Raw genomic sequence first — 22,276 nt, forward strand, 5'->3', positions numbered from 1 at the left:
GTTCGGGTTGGAAGGGACCTTAAAGATCATCCTGTTCCAACCCCTCCTGTGCTGGGCAGGGACACCTCCCACTGGCTCAGGCTGCCCAAGGCCCATCCAACCTGGCCTTGAACCCCTCCAGGGACGGGGCAGCCACAGCTTCCCTGGGCAACCCGGGACAGTGTCTCCCCAACCTCATAGTGAAGAAATTCCTCCTTATGTCTAGTCTAAATCTGCCTCTCTCTAGTTTATACCCGTTCCCTCTTGTCCTGTCACCACAAGCCTCTGTGAACAGCCCCTCCCCAGCTTTATTGTAGCCCCTTCAGATCCTGGGATGTCGCTCCAAGGTCTCCTTGGAGCCTTCTCTCCTCCAGGCTGAACAGCCCCAGCTCTCTCAGCCACGGGAGCTGCTGCAGCCCTCGCCTCATCCCTGCAGCCTCCTCTGGACCCTTCCACCGGCTCCATCTCCTTACGCTGCGGATTCCCGAGCTGGACACGGGACTCCAGACGAGGTCTCACAAGAGAGGAGCAGAGGGGTAGAATCACGTCCCCCTCCGGCTGCCGGGGAAAGCTCTTAAAGCGCATTCCTCGCCTTCGTGCGGGCGGTTAACCCCTTGCTGCCCCCGCCGCAGCCCCGCACGCCCGGCTCCTGCGCTCCCCGCACTCCCGCTCGCTGGTTTAACTTTTCCCTTCCTTCCCAGGAGCAGCAGCCACCCGTCCCGTCCTGCCTATTTGGAAAAGGGAGCAGAGCGCTCCCCCGCCTCCCCTCGCCCAGCGCATCCCATATATAGTCATATGCACGGTCCAATGGCAGGAGGCAGCGAATGGGAGCGCGGAGCCTCCGAAAAGAGCCGAGGGGGGGGCGAGAGAGGGAGAGGGGTAGGGACGAAGGAGGAGGGGAAAAGGGGAGGGGAAAAAAAAAATCCCTTTCCAAAAAAGTATTGGATGTCTTGAGGAATGCAGTCAGCCCCCTGGGAAGCGCATATCAGCGAGGCGCTGCCCGCCCGCCGCCCGCACTCCTCTGCTCCGCTCCGCTCGCTCCCCCGGGGCCGCGGCCGCTGCTCGGGGCTGCCCCGCAGCTCTATAACCGCTTTGCCTCCGCAGTGAAGTCCGCGCGGGGACGCGCCCCAGCCCGCCGCCACCATGGATGCCATCAAGAAGAAGATGCAGATGCTGAAGCTGGACAAGGAGAACGCCTTGGACAGAGCCGAGCAAGCCGAAGCGGATAAGAAGGCAGCGGAGGAGAGAAGCAAGCAGGTCTGCACCTCGAGCCCGGGCGCAAGGCTCTCCAGATGGCTCCTTTCTCTCTCCTTTCTTTTTTCTTTCCCCTAACGTACCTTGTCCTGTTGCCCCCACTTCCCCCCATCCCACCGCCTGCCTCGCAGAACTGGTTGAACTTTTCGTAAGGCAGAGCTCGGCCCTGGCTGGAGGTTGTTCCCCTCGCTCCCAGCCACCCAGCCGGGAAGCAGAGCCCAGGGACGGGGGTTTCTCGAAGCACGGCTGGGAGAGGCTGCCTCGAGCACCTGGTTCGCGATGGACAGACCGTGCTGTGATTTGGCAAAGGACGCTTAAAACTGTGTTCGCCCCCTCCAGCACAACCCAGCAGACTTGTCCAATTCCAGATGTGTGTCCCCCTTCCAGATGTGTGTCCCATTTTCCTGGCCTTCTCCAAGCCCCCTCCTTTACACCTGGGGCTTCTTTGGTTTCGGGCTGGAAGGCACATGGGTTGCACGTTCCATGGAGATCCTGAAGGAGGAGGGGAGAGGGGTTTAAAACTTGAATTCCCACTTTTCTAAGCCCAGGGAGAAATGTATTTGTGCGTTGTATTTCCTCTTGTGCACCTAGTTAGAGGATGACATTGTGCAATTGGAAAAGCAATTGCGTGTGACGGAGGATTCAAGGGACCAAGTGCTGGAAGAGCTACACAAGTCTGAGGATAGTCTCCTCTCCGCAGAGGAGAATGCTGCCAAGGTATTGTGCCCGTGTCACAAGCAAAGATAATCTAACTGTCTCTCCTCTCTCTCTCTCTCTGTCCGTCTGTCCTTTTCTGTCTCTTCGGCACTCGCACTTCTCTGTTTGCACGATCACGTTGCCTGCTGCACCTTTTCCTGCCCGCCCTCCCCTCTCCACCACTTTCCACCCGTATCACAGCTGGAGGACGAGCTGGTGGCTCTACAAAAGAAGCTGAAGGGCACTGAGGATGAGCTGGACAAATACTCCGAGTCCCTTAAAGATGCACAGGAAAAGTTGGAACTGGCTGACAAAAAGGCCACAGATGTAAGTTACCCCCATCCCTTTCACCACTGCCCCAGTAGAGAAACCACACGCTCCCTCTGCACAGGACAGCCAGGACTCCTGCCAAGCAGCGATCCAAAGCTTTGCTGAGGGCAGGGTCCAGGCCCCTCCTGGGCAGGGAGGTGGGAAACACAGCACTGCCTCCTTGCATGAGGTTTGCACACTGTCAGAGGCATTTGACTGGGTTTCTGCTCACTCGACACGTGCTTTTCATGTGTACTTGCTGCTTTAGACGTGAAAGCAAAGAAAGGATGGATTGTGTGTTCAGGTCTGAGATGGTTGAAAATGACTGAAGCAGTAACTGTGCTATCTTGATAGTGAAGCAGAATCAAGAGAGTTAGTAACAAGTAGATCAGGATGGGGAGATCCAGAAGAGGAAGGGCTGCTAGTTCTGTGTTCAAGAGAGCTGTTCTAGGCACGCATGTGGTAGAACTGCTGCTAGATACTGGTTCGGCTCACCGAGATCAAAAATCTTCACCCAGGTTGATTTTTTTTTAACTGGAAATGATGGGAACTGTTGTCAAAGAAAAGTTCAATCTTGTGTGAGAGTGAATTGTCTGGAAGATGATACTTGCTAGGTTTGCAGTTCAGAGGACAGGGATCTTGGGAGCAAGCTGGGGGATATATATAGCTCAGCACTTTATATGGTAATAATGCAAGAGCTCGTGCCTCTCCCAGGCCCTCATCCCACCCACCTGTCTGCCCCTGACATGCATTTAATGTACTGCATGCATGGAACCATGCAAGTTTACTGCCTCTGCAGATAAGGTTCAGATCTCTGTGGCTGCTGCTGTACAATCCAGTTCTCTATGAGTGAATCTCAGGTCTGAATATGCAGGATTAGGTGAACCACAGTATTTTCAAAGCAATGACTGTCCTTTTCCTATAACTCGGTTTTAAAAATTAGGCTCAAAGCTATAATAAAAAGAGGAGTTCCACGGGTGAAGCAAGCAAGGTATGTCAGGGAGAAGAAGGATACTTTTAGAAGGGGAAATGTTACGAAGCCCATCTTTGCATGAAAGACAATATGATTTTATCTTATTTTACTTTCCGAATGAAGGCAGGATAAAAAAAGTTTAACTTCATTATGGCACTTAAGTTGTATAGCTTTGAAAGAGAACTCCAGGACTTAACAAACATGAGCATGCACAGGAAGGGGAGCGGGGTTCTGCGTGTAATGTGGATCAGATGTCTGCTGTCTTCTGGGCAGGGCTGTGTAGATGAGAGGCAGCTTGCTAGCAGGACGTTTATTTAACTTGTTCAAAGGAACCGCACACAGAACCAGGGGAGATATTCCTTATTAGGAAAAGTATGCAGACTATTTGGAAATAGCTAGCCTAGGATGAAGGCAGGAGAAATGCTACTAGATTCCCAGTTTGAAAAGAATGATCTTCCTAACCAATCCTAGTGCAATTTTCCTTTGCTGGAAAACAGCGTTTGGAAGCAAGCTGAGGGTGATTTTATTTGCAGCGATCCCTCAGGCAGAGGGTAGGCGAGTGTCTGGCTTGTTTTAGTCAAGGTAAATGCTGCATTTACTGGTATGCATGGAACACGCCTGACACTTAAAGTACGTCTTTGTTTTTTTGGCAGCGCGCTGTATCTTTGGGGCGTTGCAGGTGACCCAGTATTTGCCCTACTAGTCTGGATAGTTACAAGCCTTAGGAAAAAGACTGGGGTAGGGCAGGAGCGCCGGCTCCATAGGGTGGGGTGAGCAAACCTCCCCTCCCCGGCACTGCTCCCCTCGCTGCAGCCAGGCATGACCCGGAGTGACCCCAGGGCAGCCCCCTCGACCCATTCCGTGTCTCCCGGTTAGTGTGTTGTGTTCAGACTGGGGCAGCTTGGGTAAGTCCCGGTGCTGGTGCTGGTGCCGGCGCTTGTCCCAGTGCTGATCCTGGTCTCAGTGCTGGTCCCAGTGCTGATCCTGGTCTCAGTGCTGGTCCCAGTACTTGTCCTGGTCCCACTGCTGGTCCCGGTCTCAGTGCTGGTCCCACCACAGGTCCTGGTCCCACCGCTGGTCCTGGTCTCAGTGCTGGTGCCAGTCCTGGTCCTGGTCCCACCGCTGGTCCTGGTCCCACCGCTGGTCCTGGTCCCACTGCTGGTCCTGGTCCCACTGCTGGTCCTGGTCCTACTGCTGATCCTGGTCCCAGTGCTGATGCTGGTCCCAGTGCTGGTCCCAGTCCCAGTGCTGGTCCTGGTCCTGATCTTGGTCCCATTGCTAGTGCTGGGCCTGGTCCCACTGCTGGTCCTGGTCCCACTGCTGGTCCTCGTCTCAGTGCTGGTGCCGGTCCTGGTCCCACTGCTGATCCTGGTCCCAGTGTTGGTCCTAGTGCTGGTCCTGATCCCAGTGCTGATGCTGGTCCCAGCGTTGGTCCCAGTGCTAGTGCTGGTCCTGGTCCCAGTGCTAGTGCTGGTCCTGGTCCCAGTGCTGGTCCTGGTCCTGATCTTGGTCCCATTGCTAGTGGTGGTCCTGGTCCCACTGCTGGTCCTGGTCCCAAGTGCTGGTCCCAGTGCCGGTGCCGGTCCTGGTCCCGGTGCTGATGCTGACCTTGGTCCCGCTGCCGCTCCCGTCCCGGCAGGGGGCGCTGCCGCCGCCGCTCTCACCTGGCCGCGCCCCCGCGCGGTCCGTGGCGGCGCCGCCCCGGCTCGGTCCCTTCCGGGCGCTGGGGATGGCGGCGATGAGCTCGCTGGAGGCCGTGCGGAGGAAGATCCGCAGCCTGCAGGAGCAGGCGGACGCGGCCGAGGAGCGGGCGGGGCAGCTGCAGCGCGAGGTGGACCAGGAGCGAGCGCTGCGGGAGGAGGTGCGGGGGCTGCCTGGGGCGGTGCGGCTGCGGGAGCTGCGGGAGCTGCGGGTGCGGGAGGTCGTGTGCCTGGGCGGAACCCGAGATGGCCCCGAGCGCCTGGAAACGCCGCAGCGATGCGATTGAATGGCCCCCTGGCTCTACAGCTGTAGCGCCTTGGGCTAGTCAGACTCCCCCAGTGGCTAGTCAGACCCCCACTCCCCGCCCAGTGGCTAGTCAGACCCCCCCCTCCCCCACCTAGTGGCTAGTCAGACCCCCCCCCTCACCCCCAGTGGCTAGTCAGACCCCTACTCCCCGCCCCAGTGGCTAGTCAGACCCCCACTCCCCGCCTCAGTGGCTAGTCAGACCCCCACTCCCCGCCCCAGTGGCTAGTCAGTCTCCCCCAGTGGCTAGTCAGAACCCCCGAGGTTAGTGAGACCCTGCGTGGCTACTCAGATATCCCCCATGGCTAGTGAGACCTGTCCCGTGGCAAATGAGATTCTCCCCCCCAGCAGCTTGTCAGATCTCCCCCCTAGTGGCTAGTCAGATCCCCCCTGTGGCTAGTGAGACCCCTCCCCATGGCTCGTCAGACCCTCTAGCAAAGATGGAAAAGTAACAGCAGGCACGGGTTTCGGCAGAGAGAAGGTGAGGCGTGAGCAGCACAGTCTCACGCAGCACAGAGATGGAGTTATGGGTGGCAGCTACAGGGAAAAACCTGATAGGGGTGTTGTTTGCCTTGCTGCTGACCTGGGGGAATTCTAGCAGCTGTAACTTGATGTTTCCTGCTATAAAATGTATGCTGTCCTTTGTGGCGATTTTAGCATCTTCAGTGGCTGTACAAAGCGACACAAAAGAACTAATTTCTCATTCGTGTGGTTTATTATGATAGAAAAAATAGGCATTATTGGATTTCCTTATAACAGGGGGGGTTCTGCACATTCTGGGCAGCAAGTTCAAAGGAAGGGCCTTCTGATGACTTGCAGGTGATCTTCCCAAGGAGCAAAATATGGCTCCTTACGCTTGTGTAACTACTGCATTCTTGCAAAGCATTTCATATCCGTTTTTTTTCAGTGAGGGATCATGTATCGGTCACTAACTACTTTCATAAGTGTTTCCATCTTTTAAAACATTGTACTTGTTTTCTGAGTTTTGTAGAGTAAAGGACACCGATCTTCCTACTTTCAGTGATGTATATTGTTCTAAACAGGATATTAAGGGATTCCTTTTAAAATGTGAAGCTTTGCTGTTACCCTTTTTGGCAGTAGGAATAGCACTGGAGGAGCAATTACAGCTTGCTGGTGAAGTCTTCCTGCGAGAGCTCAGCCACGTTGCTGTAAGGCTGAAGATCCTAAAGGTTAATGTTTATCTCTTCCCTGAAGCTGGTTTAGGCAGATGTTGGGGATTTATGCAGAGTACATTTACATGATATTTAAATTTTTCTTTGGAAAGGTCAGTACTGGGGTGAATAAAGGCTCAAAACTGAACTCAGGCACAAGTAGGCTTGTACCTCTTCTATAATGCTAGCTACGTACAGATGTTTTTTTCCTATTGCAACCGTATTTCTGCACGCTTGAGGAAGGAGGCTTTGCGAAGGTTGCAGCAAGCAAGCAGAGGTGTGAATCTGACCCTTCCCTCAGTGCAAGGCCTTGCGCTGTACAGCATGTGACCAGCCAGGGTTGTGGGGGTTTTTGTTCTTCCTGTGCAAGGTACAGATATGCAAACAATGAAAAAAGCTAAAGCTGTGGCCAAAACATATCACAGCTTACAGCGTGTGATTGTTAAAGCAGACTGTTGAAAGTTTCAAGGCTGTGACAAGCAGCCATTGCCTTAAAGAAGAATCTCTTGGTTGGAGTGCACACGCCTCGAGGGGCCGTGGGTAATCACACTCTTGGAATGCATTTTTTCTTCCTTCTTCTGGAAGACAGAATCTTTCTCACAACAGTAATAATTAACGCCTAATGGCAACTTATCCACGTCATCGCTCGTGGTAAAAATATGTGGTGTAGAAGGGCTACGGCAAAAACGCAGGAGGTTTTGTTTGTCGGTTTGCGGTGGGAGTGCCCCTGAATGTCACTGGGGTTTTTTCCTCCCTTACCATATAAGGAGAGCAGTCCTGCTCCGCACAAGAACGACTTGGGCCATATAAGGCTGGTTGGTAAACCTTTATTGAGTTACTGGAGCAGGAAGTGAAAGCTTGAACTTTAGTCGCCCTGTGTTTTCTCAGCATGTTGTATGCGCTTATCGTGATGAGGAGTCTTGACATGATAATAATTAACTTGTAACAGTAAAAATTTCCAAAGGGTAACCTTTATGAAAGGTTGTTTTCTTCCTCAAATAAGGGTGTTCACGTTCTTGCTGTTTAAAGCCAGAAGTCTGAAAATACAGGTCAGGAGTGCTACTGCTTGAATACACAGCTAAGAGTTTAGATTTGGGTTATTGTGGATTTCTAAGGGTGTCATCTCTTCTGCTCTTGGTTCGCTGCCAATACTCACTAACATTCAAATGTGTATTTGCTTCCCTGTAGATGTGTTGCTTCCAGTCATCCTCCCAGAGCAATGTTACTGTCATGTCAAAGGTCATTTTACTTATCTGGTGTGCAAATTATTTTCACTTGCATTATGTACAACAAAAATTTAGCTGTGGCCAACTGTATCCAGCTGCATCTGTTTAGTAAAAACAAAAGATAAGTTACTTAGATTCTTAACTGAAGAAATCACTAAAGTGATACTGTTTGTATCCAGTTTCAATAGAGGGTTGGTTTCCCCCAACCAGGCATCACAGGAGGTCCAGTAGTGTACTGCATCGCATATAGCAAGATCATTTTCAGTACTGATTAGCCGTAACTTCTGGGAAGTAATTAACTTTTAACATTGAGGATTTTTTATATATATCTTGTTCTTAATATCCTTTTGAAAGAAAGTAAGTTTAATAATGAAGTTATAACGAGAACACTGTTGCAGAACAGTGCAACTGTTACAGTTACTCTGCAACTTACCCCTCTTTTGGTTTGAGAGCATCTGAAGTAAAAGCTTGTAATGATAATAGGCAGCTGAGTTGCAAATGTGATACAGAAGATTAAGTGAACAGGTAATGTCTGAGGCTTAAAGCTGGGGGTAGTTTGAGAATGCCAGAATGAGGGGAAAAAAACCAGAAACAGACGTTTTAAGCAATTGTTGTCTGTACCAGGGCCCTTCTGAGATGTAGCCTCTGCTGGTGCCGCCTTTGTCAGCTCTTGCATAGCTTGCCTGCAAACAAAACTTGTGGGCATTCGGGCATTTCTTAAATGTTCTCATGCTCTCTCAGTATCAGCTGTCTCGTTGCGAATGCTGACCTAGGTGTACTTTTGCATGTTTACACTGAACCTGCTAATGGAACTCAGGGAAATACTGGGACAGTTCTTACCAAAATAGGGCAGAAGGTCAGAAATAAAGGATTTGGGATAACATATAAGAATCTGGTAATTGGTTTGTACTCATTGAAAAGGTGGGGTGGGAGAAGGGGTGCAAGGCTATAACGAGTTATTATCTGCAAATACAGGAACAGAAAATATTTAGGAAATGATGCATAGTTCTTCCAGGGCAGTTCTTTCTAGGTCAGATTTTACAGTCCTTAATGTGCTTCACTTAAAGGAAGCATTAATCACTTTTTCCTCCATTAAGCAGTAACTTCACAATTTAGTGAGGGCGTGTACATCTCTCTGTATGGGCTATTTAGTGGATGAAGTCAGAAATTACTGAAGTGCTGTTAAATGGTACTAGCAGGTATGCGGGATAATATTTTACAAGAGGTGGTGTTGCCTTATTGCAAACTAATTTCTGTTCTTCCTGTGCTTAGGCTGAGAGTGAAGTAGCTTCTCTGAACAGACGCATCCAGCTGGTTGAGGAAGAGTTGGATCGGGCTCAGGAGCGCTTGGCTACTGCCCTGCAGAAGCTGGAGGAGGCAGAGAAGGCTGCAGATGAGAGTGAAAGGTGGGTGGTACCACTCTTGAATGGATCATTACCCTTATGACAAAGATGATAATTGCTAGGGTGTGGGTTAGGGAAATAAATTAAACCACTCCTAAGCCTCCGAACATGTGTGTTGCACTCTGCCTACGTGGACTTCAGTTACAGCTTGTCTGTTGATATGTCCAAAATGCGTAGGCTTCAGTTCTTGTTTATGTCTCATAACGATAAGATATAAGTGGGTTAGGGCTTTCAGTATGTTGTGCTGCTTCCTGGGAAACTGTTTGGCCCAGCCCAGACTTCTCTATTTGGAAGACAACTTCTTGAGGATGAAGTGTAACTCTTGTGCTGTCAGGTGACTCTTGATTTCATTGTGGGTGGAAAAATCTTATTTGGAGAACAGCAAAGTGCTGGAAGAGGCTTTGGGTCTCCTGTTGGTCACATGAAGGTGAGCAGAGCAGAGAGAGGATGATAACTCCTTCAGATTTAGGCTGAGGTTTCCAGAAGTACTGTGTATAATTTGGGTACTCAAGATTTATTAGCTTTGGAAGATCTCTTGTTTCACTTCTACAAATTGTATTTTGTATCTGTAGTAGTACCTACATATTCTGCATACATATTTCTATCTCACTAATGATGTGGCCTGTTGAAAATAAAAGTACCTGAGACTTACAGTGCATTGTGAAATAGATGAAAGAATTTGGATCACACATGGATGGAAGGGGCAATACACAGTGTTTCCTGTTTAGGAGGAGTTAAATTTTACTTAGCCAGAGCACAGAGAGCTTTGGTGCTCCAGGGCTCTGCTCACAGGAGTCTGTTTAGCCATAAACATAGTACCTGTCAGCCCTGCAGGGGTTGTAATATGCTGTCTCACGGGGAGTGTAATAGCTCAGACGTCTTTGGTCATCTTATTAGGTCTTTGGAAGCAAGACCATTTATTTACCTTTCTAGAAGACCTGTTTTCTTTCAATTTAAAATTAAAAAAGAGCAGTACAGCTGAACTCTGAAGAGTTAAACAAATTAAATTTTCTTTCTTTCTTTGAACGTGCTGCTTTCCTTTGAACTTCTGAAGTGTGAATGCACAGGGCTAGATCTGTGAAGAGTCAAGTATCTGATGTGCTTCGACTGCTGTAATACACCTGTCTGAAAGTTGCACGGCAGTAGTAGCACAGCTGGAGATCAGCAGGCAAACCCTGAACCTTGCGTTTCCTGTTTTTCACGTCTTTCAGAGGAATGAAGGTCATTGAAAACAGAGCCCAGAAGGATGAAGAGAAGATGGAAATCCAAGAGATCCAGCTTAAAGAAGCCAAGCACATTGCTGAAGAGGCTGACCGCAAGTATGAAGAGGTCAGTTCCTGAGTGCAGGTCATCTGTCTCCAACGTCCTTCAGGCTGTGCCTATAATTCTTTTTCTTCTTTTTTTTTTTTTTTTCCTTTACCTTTTATGTTCAAAAGATCCCAAGCACCACTCTTTGCAGCTATGGAAATAAAAACGGGCATCCAGATTCCTCATGGGACAAGAATTCTGTGCTCAGATATTTGCACTGTTGAGAGTATTTACTGGTTGAGAGTATTCCCTAGTCTCTTAGGGAGAAAAATAGTTTTAAGCTGCCTTTTGCCAGGTGAAAGAGAGGTCTTGGAAAATGTCAGATAACAAAACCTCAAACGAATAACGAGGATATCACATAATCCATACTTATGTGTACTCCAAAAATGGAAAGAAGCCCAGCTCCCTTCTTTTAGGCTCTAGAAACAGATGATGTGAGCTGCAGCAACATAATATCCCCAATTGCCTTTTGCCTTTTTTGGTAGGTGGCTCGTAAGCTTGTGATCATTGAGAGTGACCTGGAGCGGGCTGAGGAGCGGGCTGAGCTATCAGAAAGGTAAGTGTTGAGCAGCTGCAAGATACGTGTGAGGTGCTACAAGACAACTGTAACAGCATGAGACGTTGGCAGTACACTTTGTGTTCAGCTCAAAGCTATGTTGTGCGCATTTTCTCTAATGGTCAAAATAAATGGTCAGCGCCAAAGTAAATGTGTTCATATGTGTGTGCGCGTGTGTTTTGTCACTGCATGCTGTACCTGCACACTGATTTTGTGAATGGCTTTTGTGCATTTCATGTGTTCACTAACAGCCAAGTCCGACAGCTGGAAGAACAGTTAAGAATAATGGATCAGACCTTGAAAGCATTAATGGCTGCAGAGGATAAGGTACTGATACTAATAAACAGTTTTTAGGTTTAACTGCAACCCAAGTCTTTCAGCTTCCATAGCCAGTTAGCTCACTCAGTAGTAACAAATGAGTCCTCGCTACACTCTTTACTCTGTTTGCATCTTGCTTTGGTGGTTTTCTTTGGTTTCTTTTTTTATTTATTTATTCATTTTTGCCTTTAAAACTGGTCTCTTGTGCAGCCTAAAAGAAGCTGAACTGTCATATGTAAAGGCTACGTAAATATTTCTGTGTAAGCCAAAGGCTATAGATGAATTCTGCCTGGTCGTTGTCTTAATGTGCGCTTTAAGTGGAATTTGGCATTGTATGGAGTTGCTTTCAAACTATGATGGATTCAGCTGCTTTTGAGGCCATTCTTTTGCTCTCCAGTTGTTTTCATTTTTCTCTATATTTTCCCCCTGTTTTCTTCTGTTTCTTTTGCTTGACTGAATCTTCCATCCGCCCCCTTCCTGCCTTCCTTCCAAAATAACAGCAAATGTGCTGAGCTTGAAGAGGAGTTGAAAACTGTGACCAACAACCTGAAGTCGCTGGAGGCTCAGGCTGAGAAGGTAGGCTAGAGACTTACGTGAGAATGTCCCTTATGTTGTCATCTGGATTGGCCTGTGGGGTTTTCTTTATGAGCTGATCGCTTTCCAGCACTTGAGCAAGGCTATGGGAAGTAGAAACATATGGACTTCCTGCTCAATTCCTATTTGGCTCTTATCAGAACCTAACATTCCTTCTAGTTCCAAATAGGTCAGAATTATTTGACCATGTGTTCTGTTAAGTATTTGACAGGATTAAATATTATTAATAGAATGTCCCTCAAAATGGCATTTGTCTGCTAACATTATACTTCTCCAAATGCCACTCCTCTTTGAAACCATGGTATTAATTTCTTCTCAGAGTTCCCCACTGTATAGCACGGGAGTGTAACTCAAGGCAAGTTTGGCTCTTGCAATAAACGGACTTAATTTCCGGTATACAGTTGATCCACTAGAGAGTCTCAAATGAGGTAATTTTTGTAGGTTTAGAATACCTCGTCTAATATCAGCGATCCTCTTTCTAATTACAGTACTCGCAGAAAGAAGACAAGTATGAAGAGGAGATTAAAGTGCTGACTGACAAACTGAAGGAGGTAAAATTAGAGTTGTACTTTACAACAGATCTTCCAATGCAAGTTTGATTCTTTTAGTATAAACACTGCTTTGTGGCTTTAAGGATGAACACATCATTTTGGAGACAGTTTAGTGTTTAATGTCTCTCCTAAAGATTAGTATCCCCTTATTATTCACCTCCTTTAACTGTCCTTTTTTTCCCTCATTTGAATTGCTGCTCCTCTGTTTTAAAGTACTATTTGTGCATTTCCTAAAATAGTCTGTATTTGTCTTGACCTCAGGCTGAGACCCGTGCTGAATTTGCTGAGAGGTCAGTAACCAAGCTGGAGAAGAGCATTGATGACCTAGAAGGTATGAGGTTTTGTTTTTTCTCACGTATTATAGAAAAACAGATCTCGTATTCTGTTGTTTAGGGTTTTTTTTCTGTACCCAGTTCTATTCGGCTAACTTGTCCTGCTTGTATAAATGGGTCTGCCTAAAGAGTAAAATAGGCAAAATATTTTCTGATTGAAATGTCTTGATAACACCAAAAAACTTCAGGTGAATGGTGTTTTGCTCTTGCCTGTTCTTTTTCCTCTCATGTTCTCAAGGCTCCTTTCTTTTTTTGCTTTATACTCTTCTACTTGGAGGTATATAAATGTATAGGGTAAGTGTTGAGATAAGTAGTATTATTAGCTATGTTATGCTTGTAATAATCAGGAATGTAGCAAACTGACTTAATTTATTACTGTGGTAAATGTGGGTGAGGGCAGGCATTTTGTGACATAGACCAGTGGCCAGCTTTCAGTAAAGCTAATGGATTGTATATGTAATCAGGCATCTTATTTAGCTTCAGAGAGTTGGTTTAAGGTTTTAATGAATCTTTCAGATCTGCAGTAGAATAGCAGAATGTGCTTTCCCCTTCTCTCCCTCCAGAAAGAATAATTCAGTAGTGCTTTGTAATGCAAAGCTCTGAGTTTACTGTTTAGATGTCTTATGCTAAGTCTAGGATTTTAAAAGGCTTGATTGCTTGGTGTGGCAGGCTGACATCTGCATAAAGGGTATGAAATATCTGGGTAGATGTTGAAAATCTATGTTTACTGACTCAGGAAGGAAGCAGAGAAGAAAGATAAATGTTTAGAAGGAACAGAAATCGCTGTATGAAACCGAGTTTACGCCATCATACAAACAGAGCATTTGGGGTGTTTTTAAATAAAAAAATGGTAGAAGAGTAATGTTAGCATCCTTGTTGAGCCCCATTTTTGCATACTCTCTCCCTGGCTCCTCTGTGCTCTCCTAATGTGTGTTAAAGCAAAAATTAAGGGCAGCGAAACATGGATTTTTCCTTCATTTTCTCTGTATCGTGGGTTGCCTCACTGGCAGTGCAGTTAATGAGCTTGTTGCATAAAACTATTTGCTGTTGATTTTTTTAATATTTTTTTCTTCTCCTGTAATTTTGTAATCTTGTTTTGTTTTGTCTGTCACAACACTTCTTCCTATGCGCTCTTCCCCTTTCCTATGGCTTCTGGATGGTATCCCATGCCACCACCTTCACCTTCCATCCCATGATCACGCTCCATTTCCTTGCACGCCTCTGCCTTCCCTTGGGCGAATGCTAGATGAGCTCTATGCTCAGAAACTGAAGTACAAAGCCATCAGCGAGGAGCTGGACCACGCTCTCAACGATATGACTTCCATGTAAATGTCTTCCCAGCTTGTGCCTGCACCTGCTTCCCTGCCCTCATTGATTGCGCAGTTCCAGCCTTGTGAAATTACACTCCCTCTGTACTGGGAGACGCATTTCTTTTAGCGAGACTAGGTGTACAAAATACCATGAACAATATCTTTACCGTGGCAGAGTGTGGGTGAGTGTTGTGCCTAGCCTGGTAAATACTCATGGTGATTTTGTAAGCTGCCTGATAAGCTCGTGTTTACTCCTTCATTCCGTACCTGCAATCCTTGTGCCTTGTGGTTGCCTTCTGTTTTAGCTCTGCGTTTATCCTTTCAGTTCACCTCTGTTCCAAGTATTTTCTACCAGGTTCATCGTGTTCAGTCTAATAAAGAAAATTGCCTCATCGATGTTACCCTCAGGGTGTATTCTGCTGTTAGTTTTCTGTGGCAAAGTTCCTACAGGAGTTTCAAAGAAACTAAGATTTAGCTGTGTTCTCTATTAGCGACAGTGGGAGGTGTTTAGTACCTAAATTTCCTTGACTGCTCTGCAAATTTCAACTGTTACCACTAGATTACTTTGTTACTTAAAGTCACAAAAGTGACAGTTGTAGGTTGCTTCTGCATATTTTATGGCGGGTAGCAGTAATCTGATTTGCATATACCAAAAATGTGCTAGAATCAACTTCAGTCATGAGGAGAAAAATAGTTAGGGAGCAGGAAAGCAGCAGAGCAATCAGTTGTGAGGTGACTAGTCCTTGCAGTGTTCGATCCAAACTGACTCCTTCCATCAACCTAAGACTCTGAACAGAGGTCAGCTATGCTAAATCCACCTTCCCATGCTCATACCGTTCACTTGCATGAACCGTGTACAGTTGACATGGGAAGGAGGAAGAGTTGTGGCTCTCAAGTGCTTGTGAGACATAATGGTTAGTCCTAGCATTTCTTTTTGGAAACCAGCATGCTTTCGGCAAGACATAAGCTTTGCTTGGAGCTTGAAATATATTTTGCACGCACCCATACTTCAAATGGTTTTTTTCTTTGCATTTTTTCACCCCTGTATCTGTTCATTATTTCCCTCCCTCCCTCTCTGTCCTGATGTTTTAGCAGAGATCTCTTATCTGCTTTGTATGCTTTGGGTTTTGGGGTTTTTTTTAATTCCCCACCCCCCAACATATGTTTTTTCTCAGTGGCTTATCAAGCAAATGGATTTCCTTTTTCCTCCCTTGTGTATAGAGATTACAGTATTTCTTCAGTCTGGGATATTTCCAAATAGAAAACAGGCTTTAAAATGTACATTACTGTAGCATTCTACTCCCAGCATGGTGTGGTGTTTCTTTAAGTAGTCACCTTAGCGTGTTGGGCTCTGCTGTTCTGTTGCTGCTTTTTGGAAGTCTTTACTGCACCTTTCTTATTTTCTACCTTATCTTACTTTTTTTTTCACGCAGATAATTTTCTTTGCTTCACTTCTCCAAAGACATCTTCATCGGGTTGGATAAAACATCTGTCCAAGCTCTGGATGTTTCATGGGTTCATTGTTCTGTCTTCTGGCTTATTTCACTCTGTTCCTCTAGCACCTGTCTCGGAACATGCTCTGTTTGTGCTCTGCTGTACAGAAACTCTACATCTCTTAATGTAAAATAAACATCCCAGCTATATCCCTTTTGCTATTCACTTGCCTTTTATTTATTAAAGTAACTATTTCAGTTATTAATAAAATTTGCTTTTTTTTGCCATTAGGAATTTAATTTTTTTTTTGTGTTTCCACTTTTTTCCACAAACGCTTTTGCCTGAATGTCAACATGCAAAGCCAGTGATAGCACTCTGTAGGTTGAGAATACAACTCTTGCTATTTTGAGGTCAAACCCAACTGGTTACGGTCTGTCTTTCTCAAAATCTGATTCAGATAAAATGACAAATAGATGTAGTGGGAATTTTTTCAGTTGTTATTGTTGGGCCAAAATCTGCAAGGGCATTGCTTCCTTGGGGTTACTTGGTCGTGGGAGCATGACTGAGAGAGCAGTTCAGGCCTTCACACCAGATTTTTCATTTTAAAGTCTGAAAGTTACTCCTAGCTTCATGCTGAAGACTTCCCATCTTTATATAATGTGTTTGTTCATTAACTTAAATATTTGAGACAGATTTTAAGGGTCTGTATAAACAAAATACCCCTAATTAGCAAAGATGTTGCTTGTTAACTTTTTTTCTTACAATATACTTTTCTTGAGTAGCGTGATAAGATTTGAGGTTCAGCAGGGAGATTTCTGTAGTTTTCCACTCTTGTGTATAGCTCAGACTTGAGTTTGAATTACAGAATCATGAGAAATGCTTCAGAACTGGAATAGGAAAACTCTCATCATTGTACCAGTAATGAAGTGACTCTGCTGCAAAGTGGAACATGCAGATTTCAGGTTTCAAAGCCTAAACTTTGGCTTTCAGCTGATTCGGCAATGCCTAATTAAGAATGAAGCATTAAATACTGACACCTTGCTTTTTTGTTCTGCTATTTGCAACTAGAGAGTTTATTGCATTATTTTAACTTTTTTTCTTCACAATGGAAGGTGTTTCTCACGTCACGTTAAAGTGTATCAGTTTAAACTGGATTGATTGCTGATTATACTTGTCGCTATATATATTGCTGAAGTTCCTAAGTCACCAGAGCTAAATAAAGTCATAGTGTAGCTGAATTTTACTTTTTTGCTTGTAGAATAATGTAAGTGTGGCTTTCTGATTCAACTTCAGATGATTCAGCAGTGCAGTCTAGGGTAGTGTTGTCAGCAGTGGTGGTTTCCCCCTCAATTCCTTGCAGTGCTGGTGTTTTCTTAAGAGAAGTTAAAAAAGGAAAATCCAATGTAGGAACCTGGTGATTTTTATCACAGTAATTTTGAACATCAGTATTTGAAGCTTCCCTTTTTCTTCAAACACACATAATCAGCTCTCGCTACCCAGGTAGCTGCGTGCAGAATTTCTAGGTGGCTCTGCTGCACTGATTTTGACTCCATGGAGCTGTTGTGGCTTCTCATGGCAGTGCTTTTCAGCATTCCTGTCCCTGTTGGACCTGACCGGTGCATTATGTTGTGCATCTCACAAGGTCTGCCTGTGTGTACCTGCCAGGAGCGCTGGCTCTCATGTCTCATTCACCCGGGCTTTCTGCTGTGCTGAGGCTGAGCCTTGCTGGCTCTGCACAAGAGCCTGAAAACCCTGCTTGGCCCGGGGTGCTAGCCCTTGGCTCTGCCTCTGTGGCAAATTGCAACTTAGGCTGCCTGCAGGTAATCAAGGGCTGACTTGGAAAATGCTTTCCATGCTTTACCTGAGGGTTTTAGTATCATTTTGGGTGTTGAGAAACACTGTAAAGCTCTGTCTGAGTTAAAGAGCAGAATAATCTGTGATGAAGTTAAGCCTCAACTTGTTAGTTCAAATAACAACTCAATACACTTTGCCTAAGAGAGTGAAATTTCAGTTACTCTGAGGTTTTGGTGTTTTTTTCCACGTGTATGTGACATCATCCTCATAAGAGAGACAAAACCCAGTTGTTACTGGTGCAGAATCAGAGCTCTGCAGTGTGTCCTGGTTTTACTGAGCTGGCTGGTGGAGTTTGGGCTGGGGAGGGAGCTGTGGCAAGGTGCTGCCCACCAGACAAGTGTGTCCTACAGACCAGCTGCACGGCTCTGCCGTTTGTCCAGAGCCTGCAGGGGATGAGGATTTCTGTGGAAACTATTAGGAAGCTTGTGGAAAAGAATCAGAAACAGTCATTTCCTGTAGGGGAATAATCTGGGATCAAGAGGCCGGGAATGCAATTAGACTATTAAGAATATGAGCAGTTTGAGAAAATGAGACAGTCCAAAACCATCATGGAACTCTGCAGAAAAACTCTCACTAAATACACTGTCATAATGTAGCTGTGGCTGTTCTTTCTGACCATGAATGTGAACTGTCCTCTTTTATTTGCAGTGTTTGTGCAACACAGGTTTTTGTGTTTCCATTTCATTTTCAGCAAATGTTTGGTTTTGTTTTCTTATGAAGTACAGCTGGACAATTTAAAGGTGTCAGAGTGTGTTGATGCCAGTAACAGAAGTACATTTCCCTACCAAAAATGCCATTCAGCTGTCAGATTCCCCAGGCAGGGCGTACGGGCCGAGTCAAACCTAGTGGCAGTTGGCTACCAGTATCTCTCCTGCCATCACTTACCGTGGTTGCTTTCCCTCAGCTGACAGATGAGGTTCCACGACACAAGTAATTTAGAAAGAGAAATGGCACTCATAAAACAAATCTTCCACACACTGTATGTAAAGCTTAAAGCAGGATTTGGTTCTTCTAGGAACATAGCTGCAGTTCTTCCATTTCTTTTCCCGTTTACCATCTCAGCTGTTCCCCACAACAGGAGCCTTAGCCAGTTCTTCATAGGTTATAATAGCTGTTCCTTGGAGTAGCTATTCACTAGAGTTCTAGACACAAAGGTAAAATGTTTCTCTGTGTGTGACTGAACTGTCTGTGGTGTGACCAGTTTCTTTATTAACTCTTACTTAACTGTTTTCTCTGTCTAATCTGTCTTCATTCTGCCTCTTTTTCCCTTCTAACCTGCTTGCTGCCTGTACAGACCAACTCTACCAGCAACTTGAGCAAAACAGTCGCCTAACTAATGAACTAAAGCTGGCACTGAATGAGGATTAAACTTTAGTGTGGCTCTCTTGTTGACTTGGTTTAAAACGACTTCTTCTGAATTTCCTTAAGAATGAATCAGTAAATGTAGAAATAAGCAAGAAACCTAGAAACTGATTTTTTTTCAGGCTGTTGATTCTGTGGTAAATTAATGAATGAAATTCTGAGTTTCTGTTGGAAAAACATGCTTCTGGATGAGGCTTTATTATCTGTATGCACACCTACTTTGGAGGAGCAGTAAGCTCTTGCTGTGCGATTGCTCCTTTCCACATCAGTAACCAGCTACAGCATTTAGCTAGCAGTATCCAAAAAAAAGTAACAGCCTGCCGTGTATGCAGGTACACTCAGTGTACCTAACATCGTGAATTGGCTCTGAGATTTTCACTAGAACGTGGACAAGAGATAAAATGTTCACTGCGATTTGTATTTCCGTATTTCAAAACCATAAAGGATATTTTGTTATCTGGAGAGTTTAATGCAATGATTTTGCATGAAATTGGGCTGGTATTTGACTTCAAAAAAATAATAGAAATTGAGAAAAAAGTAGGAATGGGAGCTTCATCTGAAAATACGCGGTCAGTTTAAAGGTATGCTTACATTAGTATGAAGTTACTATTACTGGATTCTGGTAGGATGCAGCTCTAGAACATTGTACTCATTTGTTATATCAAATAAGTGTGTTAAATGACTGTCCTATAAAAGTGTGCATGCAACATAAAGCTACTAGCTTTGATTTTATTTATTTCCTAGAAAAAACAAATTTCTTAAGGGTAACTTCACTCACAAATAGATTAGTTTTAATTGTTTTTGGTCTTTGCAAGTTCTGAATTACATGAAACTTAAAGTATTCTACGAAGAATAATTATTTTCTTGATTGCCTTACTTCTCTTAAAAAAAAATTCACCGTCCCAGATTCTTGTAAGCAAAGAGTTTCTAGAACATATAAGAATTTGATCTTTGTTGGCAGTGCATTTTCTTAACAAATGCAGCTGTAAACAGTTCTAAACTAGCATTATTTGCTGTTTGTTTTATGAATTTGGAATTCTGTCTTGTTGCGTTGTCTGGGGACATCGGTATTTATGAGCATGCACATTTCTTAACCTTCTAAACCGTGCAATAGAAATGATGATTGCATGCCTTCATGTTCTGAGAATCGGTGCCTCCAAAGAACTGCTATTCACGTTTTAATTTTCTAATCCCACAACAGAGAAAGTGGCGCATGCCAAAGAAGAAAACCTTAGTATGCATCAGATGCTGGATCAAACTTTACTGGAGTTAAACAACATGTGAAAATCTTCTTAGCAGCAACCACATTATTTGTTTTACTATTTTTACACCTGCTTGCCGTGAAGCCCCATAAACATGTCTTTTTATTTTAGTTTCACCACAGTCACAAGAACATCTGCTAAATGATCAGGCAGGGGTCAGGGAAACACCAAAATGGGCAAGCCATATGCGGGTTAAGCTATATTACATTACGGTTTAAATGTGCCATTTCCCAACAAAAATGTTACCTACACTTTGTAGAGAGTTCAGCAGCTCAGTGTGCTTAGTTAGGCTTTTGAAGAATCCTGGCTGTGGCAGCAAGTGTCCCACCTCAAGTGCCAACTGCAATTTTTAACAAGAATGGTGATTCACCTTCAAGAGAGATCAGGTGGAAATGGTGCTATTTTAACAAAAGATTCTACTGAAGTCTTTTGTATGATATCAGACAAGTCAGGAGTTGTCCAGCACAGTAATTTATTTTTATCATAATTTTATTCATCTGTGAGGATTTGGACTTTCTGTGCTTTCTAATTCTATAAAACGAAGGTATGTAAAGCAACAGATTAAAGCAAAAGCTTCTGGAGGTTTTAAACTGTGCTCTTGCAACTCAATACAGAAGTGTAGGTCAGCATTTCACCTTGAGTATTCATTCAATTGTATTTTTCATGTTGAAATGAAAGATTCAATAAATTCATGAGAAAACATAAATTTGGAAGAGATTGTGTTAAAATGTATTTTATTTGTGTGGATTTGGGGGAGGGGGAGGAATTTATAAACTGGTATTCGCCTCACTGTTTTCACACTTTCTTTGAGCAGTTTTAAAAGTATACCTGTATGTAAACGTTGTATAATGATATGGAATAAAATGCACATTTTAGGACATTTTTTAAATTTTGCTTTCCTGTGATTTGTTTTTCGTACCCTGAGCTTTCCATGTATCACTGTGTAAAATGCACGTGTGCCATGTCTCTCATTGGACTAGGCTGTTGACACACTGGCTTTCAGTCCCTTCTGTGCTGTTAGGCTCGTGTATAAAATCATGGTGGTTTGGACTGATGTGGATCTGCAGCTGCTAAGAGGAGCCCTTTGAGAGTCAAATTGCAGGAACCTCTCCCTGTCATTTGTTTGTATTCCCAGATGGATGCAGAATGCGATTATCCCAGAACGGGTGATAGAGCTTTCCAGAATTATTCATTGTTGACCAAAACTGTGTTCAGTAAGATCATTGCAGAACTCCCATAGATTTCTGTAGGAAATGAGCCCTAAAGACCATGGTCTTGCAAACGCCACCATGTCTGTCTATATCTTACCTGTTAAATAACTTCAGTACAGTGTTAAACCTTCCAAAATTATGCGTGAAGTTCACAAGAGATCCTTTCACCCAAATTTTTCCTACTGGTTGCAAATTTGTACATGTGTAGATATCTTTATTTGAATTATGAGATCTGTCAATGAGCAATTCCAGAACTTCAACAATAATTCTTATTCTTTCTTTTTCTGTAGTTTATTGCTGAAAGTTGATGTCCATCCATCTAGCAGCAAGGAGCTCGGTAGGAGGCAGATTTAGGTTACATCCAGATCATCAAAGAATCTCCATTAGTGGATCCTTAGCAAGCAACTAAGAACAAGTGACTTTCTCAGCAGCTGATGTAGTAGTGAAAGGGTAAAGTAATACATAATGATTTTAGGTTAAATAGGAATCGGAGAGAAGATGTACTGGTGCAAGTATCTTTTTTTTTTGGTTGTGTTTAAAGGGAGAGAACTTAGTAGCATTAGAAGCTTCTGTATGGTTCCTTGGCTACTGCCAAGTGGTCTTGAATGAAAAAGGATGAGATTCCTGGCTTCACGTTTCCTTTTAAGTGTTTTTGGGAAGTCAAATATGTATCACAAGGCTCCTTTAATGTCTTAAGCTTCTATTGGAGGCCAGCGGTCTAAAGGTCCAAATAGCAGTTGCGCAGAGGTAAGTTGTTCTAATCTCTTTCTCCTTCCTTAGTGCAAGGATGAGATGTTGGGTACTTGGGCTCCAAGAGTTCAAGCCTCCATGCATTCATGGGCTTGGGTATTGCTCCTGGAGTCAGTCAGGCTGCTTCCAGTAGGAAGTGTGCATTGGGTAGCAGTTTGTAGGGCAGGGCCCAAGGCCACCCAGAGAGTTAGAGGCTGTGCTGGGAGCTGAACAGATGAATTCCTGGCACTTGGCCCCGAGTCTTGCATAGCTGAGAGTCAGCCTGCTCCACTGCATTGCTTTTATAGTGCCATGTTCCGTGCTCGGGTCCTAAACAATGTGTCTGAGTGAGGTCAGGCACTTTGCAGTTTAAAATTGCAGGCTTTCCAGGAGACCACAAACCGCTTTGTGGTTTGGGGAACCGGTATCCACCTCTTAT

General features: G+C 44.8%; 1 protein-coding gene across 20 annotated transcripts; it reads left to right on the forward strand.

Moving 5' to 3' along the window:
- The first annotated feature begins 976 nt into the window (after positions 1–976).
- Positions 977–20,786, forward strand: TPM1 (tropomyosin 1). 20 transcript variants are annotated; one of them, XM_069867115.1, is made up of 11 exons: positions 986–1,236; positions 1,825–1,950; positions 2,131–2,256; positions 8,886–9,019; positions 10,228–10,345; positions 10,810–10,880; positions 11,132–11,207; positions 12,281–12,343; positions 12,605–12,674; positions 13,922–14,167; positions 15,419–15,559. In XM_069867115.1, the coding sequence occupies exons 1-10, from the start codon at positions 1,123–1,125 to the stop codon at positions 14,002–14,004; spliced, it is 981 nt and encodes a 326-aa protein (XP_069723216.1). In that variant the 5' UTR covers positions 986–1,122; the 3' UTR covers positions 14,005–14,167; positions 15,419–15,559. The 20 variants fall into 20 exon arrangements, with proteins under 20 accessions (XP_069723208.1, XP_069723204.1, XP_069723202.1 ...); XM_069867101.1 differs by lacking the exon at positions 2,131–2,256 and having other exon boundaries at positions 984–1,236; positions 15,419–15,628; XM_069867096.1 differs by lacking the exons at positions 2,131–2,256; positions 11,132–11,207 and adding an exon at positions 11,699–11,774 and having other exon boundaries at positions 990–1,236; positions 15,419–15,628.
- Positions 20,787–22,276: the final 1,490 nt, after the last annotated feature.

The sequence above is a fragment of the Phaenicophaeus curvirostris genome, chromosome 12, assembly GCF_032191515.1.
Source record: "Phaenicophaeus curvirostris isolate KB17595 chromosome 12, BPBGC_Pcur_1.0, whole genome shotgun sequence".
NCBI classification, from domain to species: Eukaryota; Metazoa; Chordata; class Aves; order Cuculiformes; family Cuculidae; genus Phaenicophaeus; species Phaenicophaeus curvirostris.

What these genes read in the sequence shown, in the direction of transcription:
- TPM1 (XM_069867115.1), top strand. Translation starts at nt 1,123, where the DNA reads ATGGATGCCATCAAGAAGAAGATGCAGATGCTGAAGCTGGACAAGGAG. An exon ending in TAATGGCTGCAGAGGATAAG is followed by an intron (nt 11,208 to 12,280) that starts GTACTGATACTA and finishes TTCTAATTACAG; the next exon opens with TACTCGCAGAAAGAAGACAA. An exon ending in GAGCATTGATGACCTAGAAG is followed by an intron (nt 12,675 to 13,921) that starts GTATGAGGTTTT and finishes GGCGAATGCTAG; the next exon opens with ATGAGCTCTATGCTCAGAAA.